Source organism: Vicugna pacos, chromosome X (assembly GCF_048564905.1).
Source record: "Vicugna pacos chromosome X, VicPac4, whole genome shotgun sequence".
Classification (NCBI taxonomy): domain Eukaryota; kingdom Metazoa; phylum Chordata; class Mammalia; order Artiodactyla; family Camelidae; genus Vicugna; species Vicugna pacos.
Genome location: NC_133023.1, coordinates 23,165,771 through 23,179,632, shown reverse-complemented (window position 1 = coordinate 23,179,632; position 13,862 = coordinate 23,165,771). Strand labels below are relative to the sequence as shown.

The 13,862-nt window shown below is 41.3% G+C and overlaps 1 protein-coding gene across 4 annotated transcripts in view; it reads right to left on the bottom strand.

Moving 5' to 3' along the window:
• Positions 1-8,410, bottom strand: part of GK (glycerol kinase) — a 66,880-nt gene extending 58,470 nt beyond the window's left edge. For all 4 annotated transcript variants that reach the window (XM_072955588.1, XM_015243703.3, XM_006209417.4 and 1 more), the window contains exon 1: positions 8,174-8,410. In XM_072955588.1, coding sequence (XP_072811689.1) covers positions 8,174-8,251 — 78 coding nt within the window. In that variant the 5' untranslated portion in view covers positions 8,252-8,410. The remainder of the gene's footprint in view (positions 1-8,173) is intronic.
• Positions 8,411-13,862: the final 5,452 nt, after the last annotated feature.

Below are 13,862 nucleotides of genomic sequence, written 5' to 3'. Positions count from 1 at the left end.
ACTTACTAGGAGAAAAATGATCAAACAAAATGGGAAACAGTTGTGTGGCAGAAAAACTCAGGAAACCACAGTTGAATAACTTTTCTTTGTATTACTGCTGTTCCTGTAGTCTACTCTAGTTCCCAAAGGACTCTGGGATAAGAAACAACGTGTGCCCTTTTGCTGTCTGGATTCATAAAGACCTCAACAGCAGACTTACGGGGCTTAAAGTGGAGTAGGATCCCTCATTCATTACCTCCTAGTTTTAACTAGGCTAGCTTCAGAACACTTACACTAAAAATAAACTCAAAGGCCTTTAGAATAGGCACAGAAAAGGGAGCTCATTTGGTAAATTCTATCTACCATATTAGAACATGATGCTGTCTGACCACACAGCATTTGGATGTAACAGGATTGAGCCTGGACCTCCCTGGACTTTTTCAGAGCTGAGTCTGAGGAGAAAATGGAGATCGCCTTTAGGTGTTTAAGACTGGACCCTGTGCACTGCATCCAAGTTTGTGGGACACTTTATAGATCTACTATTTTAGAACCTGTAACTTTCTTAGTGGAGTATCATCCAATAGAAATACAATGCAAATCACAAATGCAAGCCACATATAATTTGAAATGTTCTCATAAAAAACAGTAAAAAGAAACAGGTGAAATTAATTTTAATAATTATTTAAGTCAACATATCTAAAAAATCATTTCAACATGTGATCAATATAAGAATAATTATATCATTTACCTTTTTTTAGTACAAATTTTTAAAACTATTACTATTATTTTGAGTTTTTGGTGGGGGGAGGTAATTAGTCATGCTTATTTATTTTTAATGGCAGCACTGGGGATTGAACACAGGACCTCCTGCAAGCTAAGCGCACATTCTACCACTGAGCTATACTCTCCCCCCATGAAGTTTTTGAAATCTGGTATAGATTTTATACTTATGATCCACATTAATTCAGACCAACCACAACTAAAGGAATCAAGAGCCACCTGTGGCCAGTGGCTAATATACTGGACGGTGAAGTTGTGCAGTACTGCTTTTCTCATATATCTAGGTTCATATGAGGAATCATAATGAATCCCCTGACCACCCATTGGTCTGCAGATGGGCAAGTGTACAAAGTAGACTAATGATGTTTCTATAAGACTGGCTGGAGGGTTGCTAACTCCATGTAAGAACACATTCATTGTCCAGTAGTGAGAATGCTAGTCTGTTCTTTTCAAGTAGACTTCAAAAGCCATCGTCAGTTAAAGACGGTAGTGGCTACAGAGTCTGCTTTATAAAAAGGTCTAGCACTTTCATTTGTTTAAGAATTATTACATGGCAAGGGAGAAACAGCCAGGATTACAGATGCTCCTCATCTCCTTCTCCCTTTTCAAGTTTGAAATTCACCAAATTTAAAAGTCAGTTAAAACTTCGGACACACAACAGCAAAGAACAGAAAACTCTCTTTAAGAAAATGAAAGGCTGAGGTAGGGATAACAGCTGCGGATGTGTCTGCAGTGATCCAGGTGAGACACGTGGAGGGCTCCACTTGGAGGAAAGCAGCAGTGGGGAATGAACGACGCGAAACGCACCGCTGGGAGTCAGTTCACAAGATAGGGGCAATTAGATGCATCAAGGGCTTTGGATGGGGAGGAGTGACATAAAAGGAGAAATACTCAAGGTTGACAGGTTACAGGTTACAAGTTAGGGTGGTCAGTGTTTACAAGACAAAGGCAAGGTGAGGAGCAATAGCTGCGGTACAGCAACGGTTAAGGAGACTGCAAATTTTTAGAAATAAGATTGCAAATTTTTAGATTCTGTGTTTGAGGTGTTACTCCGGCATGGAAGTGGAGGCACTCAGCAGTCAGTTGCTTATGTTTTAGGTCAAAAGCATAACAAAAGCGATCCATTAAGGGTACAAACTTGGAACTAGTAGATAAATAAGTCCTGGGATCTAATGCACAGCATAGTGATTAGTCAGTGATACTGTATCATAAACTTCAAAGTTGCTAAGAGACTAGATCTTAATTGTTCCTGCCATAAAAGATAAATGTTATTTATGTGACATGACAGAGGTATTAATGCTACAATAGCAATCATACTGCAATATACAAATGTGTCAAACAGCACATTGTACATTTTAAATGTATGCTATGTTATGTCAATTATGTATCAATTTAAAAAACAAAGAGGGGAAGGGAAATAGCTCAGTGGTACAGCGCATGCTTAGCATGCATGAGTTCCAGGGTTCAATTCCTAGGAACTACATTAAAAAAATAATAATTAAAAAAAAAAAGAAAGAGATTCATTCTTAGAATTTCATGTGGGCCAGAAATGCAGTTGAGAGCTACATGCTTAGAGTAATACGGAGGCAAAGAGCCCAGGACTCGGGGAGAGCTGGGTCTGGGCGGGGAGGGGAAGGTCAAGCCCAGTCCTGCCCATGTCAACTCTTTAACTTTTCTGAACCTCGACTTTTCCAACCATAAAAGGATTAAATAAAATAATTTATAAGAAGTTTTTTGCAGAGGGCAGGCCCATAGCATGTATCTAAAAGATGTTACCACTACTATTGTTGCTACAACTGCTACTATTTTTAATCACTGTTACTGTTACTACTACCACCATCAGCACAGCAGAGAGGTAATAGAGTTAGGATTCAAAATCACCAGCTCTGTATTCTTCTAAGCTCAAATCATGTCTCAATTAGATTGTTTGGAGGGGGGAGGGCATTAAAAACTGGAGAAACAAGCTAACGTGAGAAAAGAGTTCAGCACAGGTTTATGAATAGCATAAACCCAGAAGATGTTACCGCCACTGCTGCTGATACTATTACTGCTACTTATTATTATTATTATTATTATTATTATTATTATTACTACTTCTATTCCCTAGAAGTGGTGCAATTAGAAGTCACTAGCTCTGTACTCACCATTGTGCCTAAATCATGATCAATTCCAGGTTTGGAGGAGGGGGACAGTTTAAAAACACGGAAGAAACAAGGAAAATTATTTTTATAAAAATTGTTTAAAAAGGACTTTCTGAAACAACGCATGCCTTCTGTCTCAGAAGAAGGGGAGCAGTGGAGAGATGAAATGCTGTCCTTACTAAGTAACTGTCTTTCAGGCTTGCCTTACTCATCCGATGACTAATTCAGCCATCCCATCATAAACATGCAGATTCATTTCCCTCCCCAAGTGATTTCCCCACCAGCCTACTCTCTTCTGTCACACCCAACTTTACTGTGTGATAAGCAAGACATTTTTTAGGAATGTAAACTCACTCTCTAAAACACTATGATACTATATAAATTTGAATGACCCCCCCCAAAAAATACTAGCTACCAATATGTTACACTGGCAAACAAAAAGCATAATGGCATCTTCCAAAAAGCCACAGAAGTAAAGACCTAGCAAATGGCATATTTTTTAAAAAATGAAACCATATTAAATAGTATATATACTTACGTTTAATAGAGCTATAGTTGCCAAATTCAACTTTCTCCAAGAACCCACAAGTTTTACCTTTCTAGTCTTCCAACCCAAGAGTCAACACATTGAGCCCTGCAGGTCCCTCTCTGCTGATGTCTATTCATGTAATAAGCACCTACTACATGCTAGATGCTGTGTTAAGCCTCGGGGGGGGGGGAATAAGACACCATTCTGCCCCTCACAGAACTCAAAATTAAAAGCTCTTAATACTTCTGCTTATGAGAGACAAGAGGACGAGAGAGTGGCAGCTCTCTCATGAGACCATGCTCCTGCCATTTGTGTAATGTGATAGGCAAGAAAACAAACCAGCTTAGTGGGGAAAAAAACCTACAGAAGAATCACAATTACAGTTATTATAAGGGGGCCCCATTCCAGCTATGGGTCAAATTAGTTTAACCAAATTTAATGTTCATTAGTCCCTGGCCCCTAATGGGTGCTTAATATATATGTGAATAAATAAATGAAAGAAAGTGGAAATCCATCCCTAAGCCTTCTGAGATCTCTAAGTATGATGAGACAACTGGGGCCAAGGCAATGTTTCCTGCCAAAGCAGGTACAGAACTACAATTGTAGTCATTCTTCACAGATGCTGGCTATGAGAACGAAATGGTTATGCAACCATTATCCATGGTGACTACACCTGAGCCCTGCCCAGGATCCACTTAACCTGAGTTACAAGATAATCAAAACCAGAAGGACTTATACAAAGGCAATATATATATATTTTTTTACATATTGTGAAACCAGTGTGGTTGTTTTTCTTGGTGAAGATTCACCCGTGACCATAATCACAACTGCTAAGTGGCCTTCCCCAGCCTCCCATCTCCCCTTCACAGAACAGTCGGTCCTCTGTATCCACGGTTCCACATCTGTGGATTCAACCAACTGGAGATCAAAAATATTTTTTAAAAATTCCAGAAGGTTCCAAAAGGCAAAACTTGAATTTGCCCTGCCCTTGGCAACTATTTACATAGTATTTACAACTATTTATATAGCATTTACATTGCACTAGGTATAAGTGATCTAGAGATGAATTAAAATATGTGGGAAGATGTGTGTAGGTTATATGCAAATACTGAGCCATTTTATTATAAGGGGATTGAGCATCCTAGGATTTTGGTATCCACGAGGGTCCTGGACCCAATCCCCCATACAAAGGGATAATTGTACTCCAGGGAGCTGGGGAGTGAGCCTAGGCAGGAGTTAAGAAGATTGGCTTCTGACTGCGAGAGATGGGGACTTGGAATCCTACTTCCACCAGTTGCTCTGCAACCTGGGGCACAATCCTCAGCATGGGTAGTCACCTGGGTAAAGGAGCTTAGAAATACTACCAACCACAGTTGTTATGAGGACTCACTGAGATGATACCGGAAAAGTCCTCAACGTAGTCCCAGACACATTTCAAGTCACAACACATTCCAAGCCAATTTCCAAGTCAACTTAATGAGGAAAAAGCAGTTCCCAAATTTTAAAGAAGGAAGTTGACACTGAGGCTGAAGCTTTTGTCTTATAAAGAAATGGCCCCTCCTTTAAACCTGTTACGCTAATTCTCTTTTCCAAGAAGTTCCTACTCTGCAATCTGGGTAAACATGTGCCAAGCCAGTTCACTTTCCTATCAGACAAGTTGGAAATTTTCGTTTGGTACGAAAGGTATGCATAGGGTCCTGAGACGAATTTTTTGACAACTAGAGGAGGAAATGAACCCGTTCTAAAAATTGCAGGTCTACTAATAACAGAAGAAATTAAGTAATCAAACATATCCAAGTCAGAAAGTTTTAAGATTTTTTTGACAAGGTAAAAAAGATAACCAGAATTAAAATTCAGTTGACCTATTAGAAAGAAAATTTGCTCAATAAATATGTATAAAGTGCTCCCATAGATAAAACACGTGTTCATCTGTCATGTTGACCAAGATGTTTTAAGGAATACAAAGATGAACAAGTCTTAAAAAGGAGGTTCCTGATTTCAAGTAAGCAGATACATAATAACACAAGGTAAGTGATAAGAGCTATTGATAAAGATACAAAAAATGCTATAGGGACAGGGAGAGATTCTGACTAAGGGTTTGAGGAAGACTTCTACTAAGAGATGGCAGTTGAGCCAGTATTTGGAAGTAGAGCAGAATTTCAAGAAGCAGATATGGGGAATAAGGGAGGAGATAGTTCCCGTGGATGAAAGAACATGAATAAAGAAATCTTGTATTCATTACGGGAGAAAGCCAACAGAGCCAGCATTGAAAAAAGGAGCAGAAAGCATTGGAGAGGGTATTGCTCTTGTGAAAGCTGAATTAGATATGCAAGTTTACTGAATAGTGATTAGGAAATTATTTTAATAACTTTCACCTTACAAGCTTCCTTATGCCAGTTCTTATCCACTGTACTTTTTCCTGAGAAGATAAGCAATTATTTTTGAGTCATAATTATAACATGGAACAATATGACTGGAACAACTCCTGGGAATCACCTTGTGACTGAAGCGCTTATTCAGCACACCAATTATCTACATGTTGCAGGGAGTGGTTTAGCAACCTCTTTCCCTATAACCAAGGGAAAAAACACCTTGCTAAACCATTCTCAAGTTTTTCTCTACTTCACACAGGATCTCTAAGTTTTTTATCTACCTTTGAAGCTTTCTCTCACAGTTGTTTCTCAAGAGGCAGAAACTTTATTAATCTACTTTTCTACATCATTCTATAAGCATGACAGGAATCTTCTGAATTTGCACCTTAGCTTAATTCCATCACTGAGATCATGCCACAGTAAACAGAACCCAACCTTTGAAGGCTCATCTTCATGTCATACACTGAACAACTAACTGGGATAACATGAAGTTGATTAATTCTTTCTCCACCAATGCAGGAAGATGCCTCTTGGGCAGCAGAATCTGAGGGGCCAGGAACAACCTGCTATAGATAAAGATTGTTGGACCACATGGACAGCAACAGTGAAGAGTTGAAAGGAAGACAAGCACAGTAAGGCTGGCCACTAAAAAGGAAGCCTACAAAATTAGGAAATATTTTACCCACTTTCAGAGAGAGCAAAGGCCGTATAAACTTGAGAACAGCTGCCATGTTTGGTTTGGCCCCTGAAGTGCTTTACGAACTAGTTGCCAACATTTAAGAATAGGAAGATTTCACTGAAAAAACTTTAGACTACCAGCTTTTCTTAGAGAATTTGAAGATCTGGCAAACCTGGGCTTGTTGTGTTCCTGCTTGGCAACCACAGGTTATTCCCTTGGCTTGAGTCTGCTCTCCAGTCTGCCTTCCTCCCTCTACTCGTCAGGTCCCTGCAGGCATTTGTGTGTGCCTTGATTATGCCTTCAGAAGTCAATCTACAGTTAGTCAGCACACACATCTTCATGGTCTTTCTTAATTTGGAAGATGGTAGTGCTGATTGCGTATCTTATGTATGTATCAAATCCAGTTAGGCAGACTTTCTTACTTATGATTCAAGATTACTTTATAAACATTTATATGAAAATAAGACAAAGTGAAACCTGCCCTGGGTGATCAAAAGATAAACAGTGGAAGAGACGGTAGAACTATATCTTGGCAGTTTACACCGGGTTAAGTCATTCAATAAGATTCAAACTAAAACTGGACTGAAAGCTTTCCACTTTAGACAAGAGACATGGAGTGTCAAAATGAAGGTACAAATGCAGATTTTAGTCAAGTGGTCAGACAAATTTTGAAATATATATATGTACTGTATATATAATTTATACAGTATACACACATACATACATATACTAAATTCATGAAAATGTGATTTGAGGTAAAGAAGTGAAGATGATGCTAAATTATCATTAAATATTTACATCAACTTACCAGGTTGGTCAAATAGCCATTGAAAGCATCTTAATCAGTAGCTGGTTATTTAAATTATTTTAAAAGTATCTTCCTGAACTCAGGGCTAGATCACTTAAAGAGTAAGTTTCTTAATTGCACAAAACAAATTAATTAGCAGAGTCACTTAATGTTATGGCAAAACGCTACATTGGGAATAAAAAGAGAAACAATTTCTCTGTCACTTTACTTTGCGAAGTGCGGAGAGGACAATCATCTGTTTATAATGGGCAAAGAATCAGAACTGAAATTTACGAGTCTTATAAATTAAGTAGATTCTGGTAAAAGCAGTGTAGTGTGACTTGTTCCTAATGTATCCGGCCACTTTCCTCCCCTCTCCCCTTACCATTCTACCTTCTGCAATTTCTGTGAGAGAGGATGACAATGCATCATCACGTTTATACTATATCCGTTCTACTGCTCCAAAGGACGCTGTTAGGCTACCACAGTCGTGACACAGCTTCCCCCCCATCCAAGGACGTCCTGCTCCTAGCAGGCCAAATGCTTCTGGGGAAGAACGCAACAGCGGTCAATGTGGCCACCTGTCCCTGGCTGCAGGCGGGCCGCTCTGCACGGATGCTCGGTGAGTTCTAGCACCCTTTGGAGGAGGAGTCCCCCCCATTAGTAGCTGACCCGGCTCTACCATCAAGGCCAGGGCTTCTCAGCTCAGACGCGGGGGGTCGCGTTTCCCCAGGCCCGGGCGGGGCAGCTCCAGCGTGGCAGGTCCTGCTCCGGGGCCCTTGGCTTCCTTCTTTTGCCTGGGGGCCAGCGCTCGAGACGATGGGAAGAACAGGATGAGGACACAACCCACAATCCCGGGGCTGCTGCCCTGTCTCAGGACCTCCTCAAACATTACCCCGGGCTCACCAAAAACCGCGTCGAGCTGGTGCCCTGGTCCACTGCTCCCACCAACGGCCCCAAAACAGCTTTCTTCGAGGCTGCCATGAAACCAGCTTCGGGTCGGCAGATGATCGCGGCCCGTTTCCCAGGTGACGGTGGCGGGTGAGTGATGGGCGGGCGAGAAGCCGGGAGGGCCAAGCGGTGACCGGCTGTAGGACTCTGGGACCGTGCTGCAGGCGGCCCCTTTACCGGCGAGGAGCCTTCTCACCCCGCCCCTCCGGCCCCGGCCCCGCCTCCACCCCCACCCGCGTTCCCCACGACTCCAGGGGCGGGGCGGGGGGGGGCGCTGTCTGCCTGGCCGGCCAATTAGCGAACGCGGAAAGAGAAAGAAGCTTCAGACAATCTAAGGACAGCAAGACGTCACGGGGGAGGGGCCTGGGCGCGGCGGAGGCGGTGGCCCGCGCGGCAGGTCACGTGGGCCCGGCGACCCGGTGGCGGAGCCGGCCTGCCGCAGGGCCTGGGGCGGAGGCCGGTGTTGCCCTTTGGCAGGGAGTAGCACTGGCCCGAAGAAAGGGCACAACCCCCCCCCCCCCCGCGCCCTGGGGCCTCCGCTGGCTGATGGGTCCCAAAGTGCAGAAGTGCCTGTTCCTCTGGTGGGCTGTGCAGAGCGCTTGTGACTCACTCTTTGGACAGACCCTGCCGGGCCTTCCCGCGCTTCCTACGCCCGCCTACTTCCCCGTTCCTCGTCCAAAATAGAATAATCCCCTCTACGTAGGGACTGACCCTATGTAGTGTCACCTTTAGGAACAGGACTAACCATTCACCTTCGAAGGCTTTTCAGGGCCAAGGAACGCGGAAGTTCTTTCGATTTAGCATATAAGGGAAACATTCAAAATAAAGCTTCCCAGGTGATGAACTGACTATCCGGGAAGAAGTGCACCAGGCAACTCCCTGTCCTGATGCGCCCTTTTTCCTAGCTTGACCCCACTCTGGTGCCCCCTCCCTCACACGCCATTTCCTCTCTCTCTATTAACTGTTCTGGACAGCAAAAGGAGATAAAAGGGGCCTTTTAATTTGACCTTAAATTTACCTTGCCAGTAGTCCTTTGGATCCTAGGTTCCAGGGATTTTCAAACTGGAACAAGACCCACTGTGGGAAATAGTTTATAAAACAACCCCGGGCATTTCTGCGCTCTTGGGCGCGTGCATTTATTTGTCATTTATATAGCTGCATATATATACATTTTACATATTTTACGTATATTAAAAATATTTCTGAAACAATGTTTATCCTCCCATGCTATGAATTCTGTATTTTTTTATTCTATTGCATATCAGTTTTTAAAAACGCTGGTTAAAAATCAGTAAATTGATTTTGTAAACCAGAATGCTCCATCAATTTCAAAAGCATTGTACTATTCCCACTCTCACATTTTTTTCACTCCATTTTCCTAATCTCCCAGTGTTCTGGAACAACGTTTCTATTTTTTCTCCATCTTGTCTTACTCCACACCACCTCACTTATTCATCTCTGTGTTTACATTTTTACCATTCTTGCTCTGGAAGCAGATTTTCCTATAGTTTGTCTAGAAATCAAATTCTAGTGTTCCAGATGAGGCCTACTTATGGAGATGCTGGACTTGGTAACTAGTGATAAACTGGCTTGCTTTAGGAGTGCAGAGGAATCCATATTTCTGAATTTCCTGGAAAAGACAGACAGGCATACAGGCAAATGTAAAGAAACTAGGCTAATTTGTCCCTGAACATGCTGAAAAACATTAGTTGAATGATAAATAAGGATTTCCTTACTCTAACAGGCAGTAAAAAGAAAGCAACCAAACTTACCACACTGATCCATTAAAAAGAAAAATCCCTGACCGTGTTTGAACTTTCACACATTTTGACTCTCAGATTCTAACAGGACAGCAAATTATTTGTTCACCAGTATCATGTGATCAGAATTCAGTCATTTCAGAATAAGTAGGGCTGGATGTACAAGCAAGATTCTGAAATGTATTGATCCTGTGGTTCCCACAATAGTTTGTGTTCCACATCCTCATTCCTTTCCCCAAAACAAAATGTACACCACTGAGGAAAAGTGACTTATGCATGTCTCCTCCTGGATGGAATCTGAACTTTGACCCCCTTCTAGTCTTAACACAGGCATCCAGAACTTCTACCCAATGTTCCAGAAACTCAAGATACTTCTTGGACCCATACTCTAAAGTAACTCATGATTCCTTAAAGACAAATATCTCCTTTCTTGCATTGGGTCCGTTGTAATTCTTGAACAACCTGTGGCTTTTGCCTTTATAAGCCCCTGACTCTTTCTCTTCCCAGAACACTTTTACCTGAATCTCTGTCTCCTGAATTGCGATTCTTTTTTTTTTTTACCTTTTCAACATTTTATTATGAAAAATTTCAAACATACAAAGTCTTTGAAAAACTTTTACCGTGGACACTTACATAATCACTACATAGATTCTACAATTAAAATTTTACTATAGTTGCTTCATCACATATCTGAATTGCAATTCTTAAGACTCCAAAGAAAGCTCTTTGTTTTGCAGCCTTGATACTGATTACTGATGCAAAGGGAGGGATCTTAAATGGAAGAATGGAGCTCAGCCTACCTCAACGCCACACCCTAAATATTTACTCTGACTCTCAAAAACCTATTTGCTCTTATCTTTTTGGAATTAGTCTCATTTTCCTGCCCTTCATCATCCTTTCAAGCCTCAGCTACAGCCTGCAAATTCAAATTTACATAAATGTAAAAATCAACCAATATCATATATCCTGATTCCATTTTTCATACTACCATTGAGAAAAAGTGGGAATAGCTGTTGATGAAAATGTAATCCATAGTCGAGCTAAGAAAGAGATGGAAGCTTTTATTCCAGCCAACCTGAGGATTATAACCCAGGAGATGGTCTTTCAGAAAGCTCTGAGGACTGTTAGAGGACTGTTAGTGGTTAAAGCAGTTATATTAGTTTTTGAGACAAAAGATTATACTTCAGATGACGAAATGACAGTTTACACAGTCCATATCTGCATGAAGAAAGGGAGTAATGGTTTCATCCTTTACAAGATTAAGAAGGAATGTTAGCACCTAAGAAGGTCTGGTTGCTGCAGATGCTCAGTACACACTAATGGGGAGGGAAGACGCCCAAACTGGCAGAGAATATTTTATGTATAAAATTTTCTGGTCTTGCCATAAAATATGAATTTTATTTCATCATAACAACGATGCACCTGAGGCCCAGAGTGCATCAGTGACTTGTCTGAGACCAGCCAGCCTTCTGTGGTAGAACCAAGACAAGACTTTCCATCTCCTGATATCAAGCCTAATGCCTTTTGACAGCAGGCTGAGGGAAGGGAAGTTGAGGAAAACTAGGAAGAAAAATGGATAAAAAGGAAAAAGGTAGGATGCTGGTCCACCTTGATCTTCCCAACGTCCATGGAGATTTAAAGGCAAGGCAGCAGAAGAAACACTGGATTGGAAAACTAGCCTGGCTCTTGGCCCTGGCATTCAACTCTGGATCTTCTTGAACTTTGAGTACCTCAGTGCCTCCCATGGCTTTCTTTTGCTTCTTTGTAAAATAGGGAAAATGTCACTGACGTGGATAGCGTAATGTGAGACTTATATGATGTAAAGCCTGGGAAAGCACTCTACAAGCAGCATAGTTAATCATAAAAGGCAAGAGGTGGTCTAACTGGCAAGTGCGTTTCCACCGAAGAAATCCATAGGTGAAGACCAAGGTCCTTCATGCAAATGATCTGAGTAGCTTGAATCATCTGAGCTCACTGTGATGACTTCTGACTGGTAGAGCAAGAAATCAGTTACTCCCCAACGCCCCAACCTCTGGAGAGTCTCTGGATGTTTCACTTAGTCCTCCCCTAGTTTTTCTTGTTTTTTAATTTACACAGAACTTGTATAAGCAGAAAGGCCACATTTCCTTAGAGAATTTTTTTCTGTCCAGTAACACTTCTTGGTCTTCTCCTATTTGCCTGACTTATTTTTTCTAGTCTAGTGCATTTGGAGAGCTATCCTTTCCTTAATCTCTCCTTGCTAGTCTAATGATTACTTGGGTTGGAATGATACAGATACAGAAAGCACAACATGGGAAGTTAGTGCTAGAAAGCATTACAGTAAAGAGCACCGGCCCTCCTTTATTTTGAGACTGGGATGATTTAGGCAGATGGGAGAAGTGATTTGCCCAAGGTAGCTAAGGGAGTTAAAGACAGACCAAAATTTAAATATCTTTGATTAAAATAGCCAAATTGGGAGCCTTCCCCCCTCTTCATGCATACCGAACATTCCACTCATATGCATGTTAATTATCTAAGTATAACTACCTAAAAGTATGTATTGCTTAACACAATGTTGCAGATAGGAATGGCAACAATTCTGAAACTTTACCTACATCAGAACCACCTAGAGGACTTATTAAAACCTGGGCCCCAATCCCCGAATTTGTGGTTTAGTAGATGAGGTCTGAAAGCTCCCAGGTGATGCTGATAATGTTGGTAAAGGGACCGCACTTTGAGGACCGTGGTGCTGTGGGTATGCTGGAATCTCTCTTCTTCTAAGATTTAGCAAAACTGTGAGGTATGAGAAATCTGCCTTATGACTTGGGTAGAATCTTTTTCTCCCAAATCTTAGTTCTCTGCTAACACTCAAATAATCCATTTGGATTATTGGTAGATAAAGGTTTAAGGCAGAGATTCTCAAACACTACTCTGTGTTAGAATCACCTAGGGTGCTTGTTAAGGATATAGATTCCTGCTACCCTCTCCTACCCCGAGCCCTCAAAATGTAATGGGTTAGGCTCCTTAGTGCCAGAGATTTTGTCCCGATCATTATTATATCCTTAGGGTCTGGGCATTCTGTAAGTGATCGTTGAATGAATGAATGAATCAATCAATCAATGTGATAGACTCACATAGGTGACTCTATCTGAATCATGCTTTCTGGTAATAATGTCCTTGTGTCATACCTTCCCACTTCTGGTGGGATTATTTTAAAGCTTTATTGTAGGCTTTGCTGCTGGACACAAAATAAAGGCATACAACTTTCACATGTATGATGGGCAGTTACATACAAAGTCTAAGCTATAAAAAACCATATCAAAATATAAACTTGTGGGTGGGAAGGGACAGACTGGGATTTCAAAATTTGTAGATACTGACAGGCATATGCAGAATAGATAAACAAGATTATACTGTATAGCACAGGGAAATATATACAAGATCTTGTGGTAGCTCACAGTGAAAAAAAAGGTGACAATGAATATATGTATGTTCATGTATAACTGAAAAATTGTGCTCTACACTAGAATTTGACACAACATTGTAAAATGACTATAACTCAATAAAAATGTTAAAAAAAAACTTGTCTTTTGGAATACATGGTATCAGAAGCTGCCCATATTAATAGCTTTGGTATAAAACGGTAATACTTCCCTTGATAAACAGACAAAATGCATCCGTTACCTTATACACATTCCCATCTCCTATAACTTACTCTACTCTCAACCACCCATATTAGTCAACTCACTTCTGTCCCTTCACAGCTGCAGAGAAGACTGCTTGAGACCATGTGACTTTCATCACCAATGGGACGTTAGCAAACATGATAAGGGACACGACAAGTGGGCTCTTCCCTCTTGGAACCAAACTGCCATGCTGTTAAGAAAACCAAAGTAACCTACTAG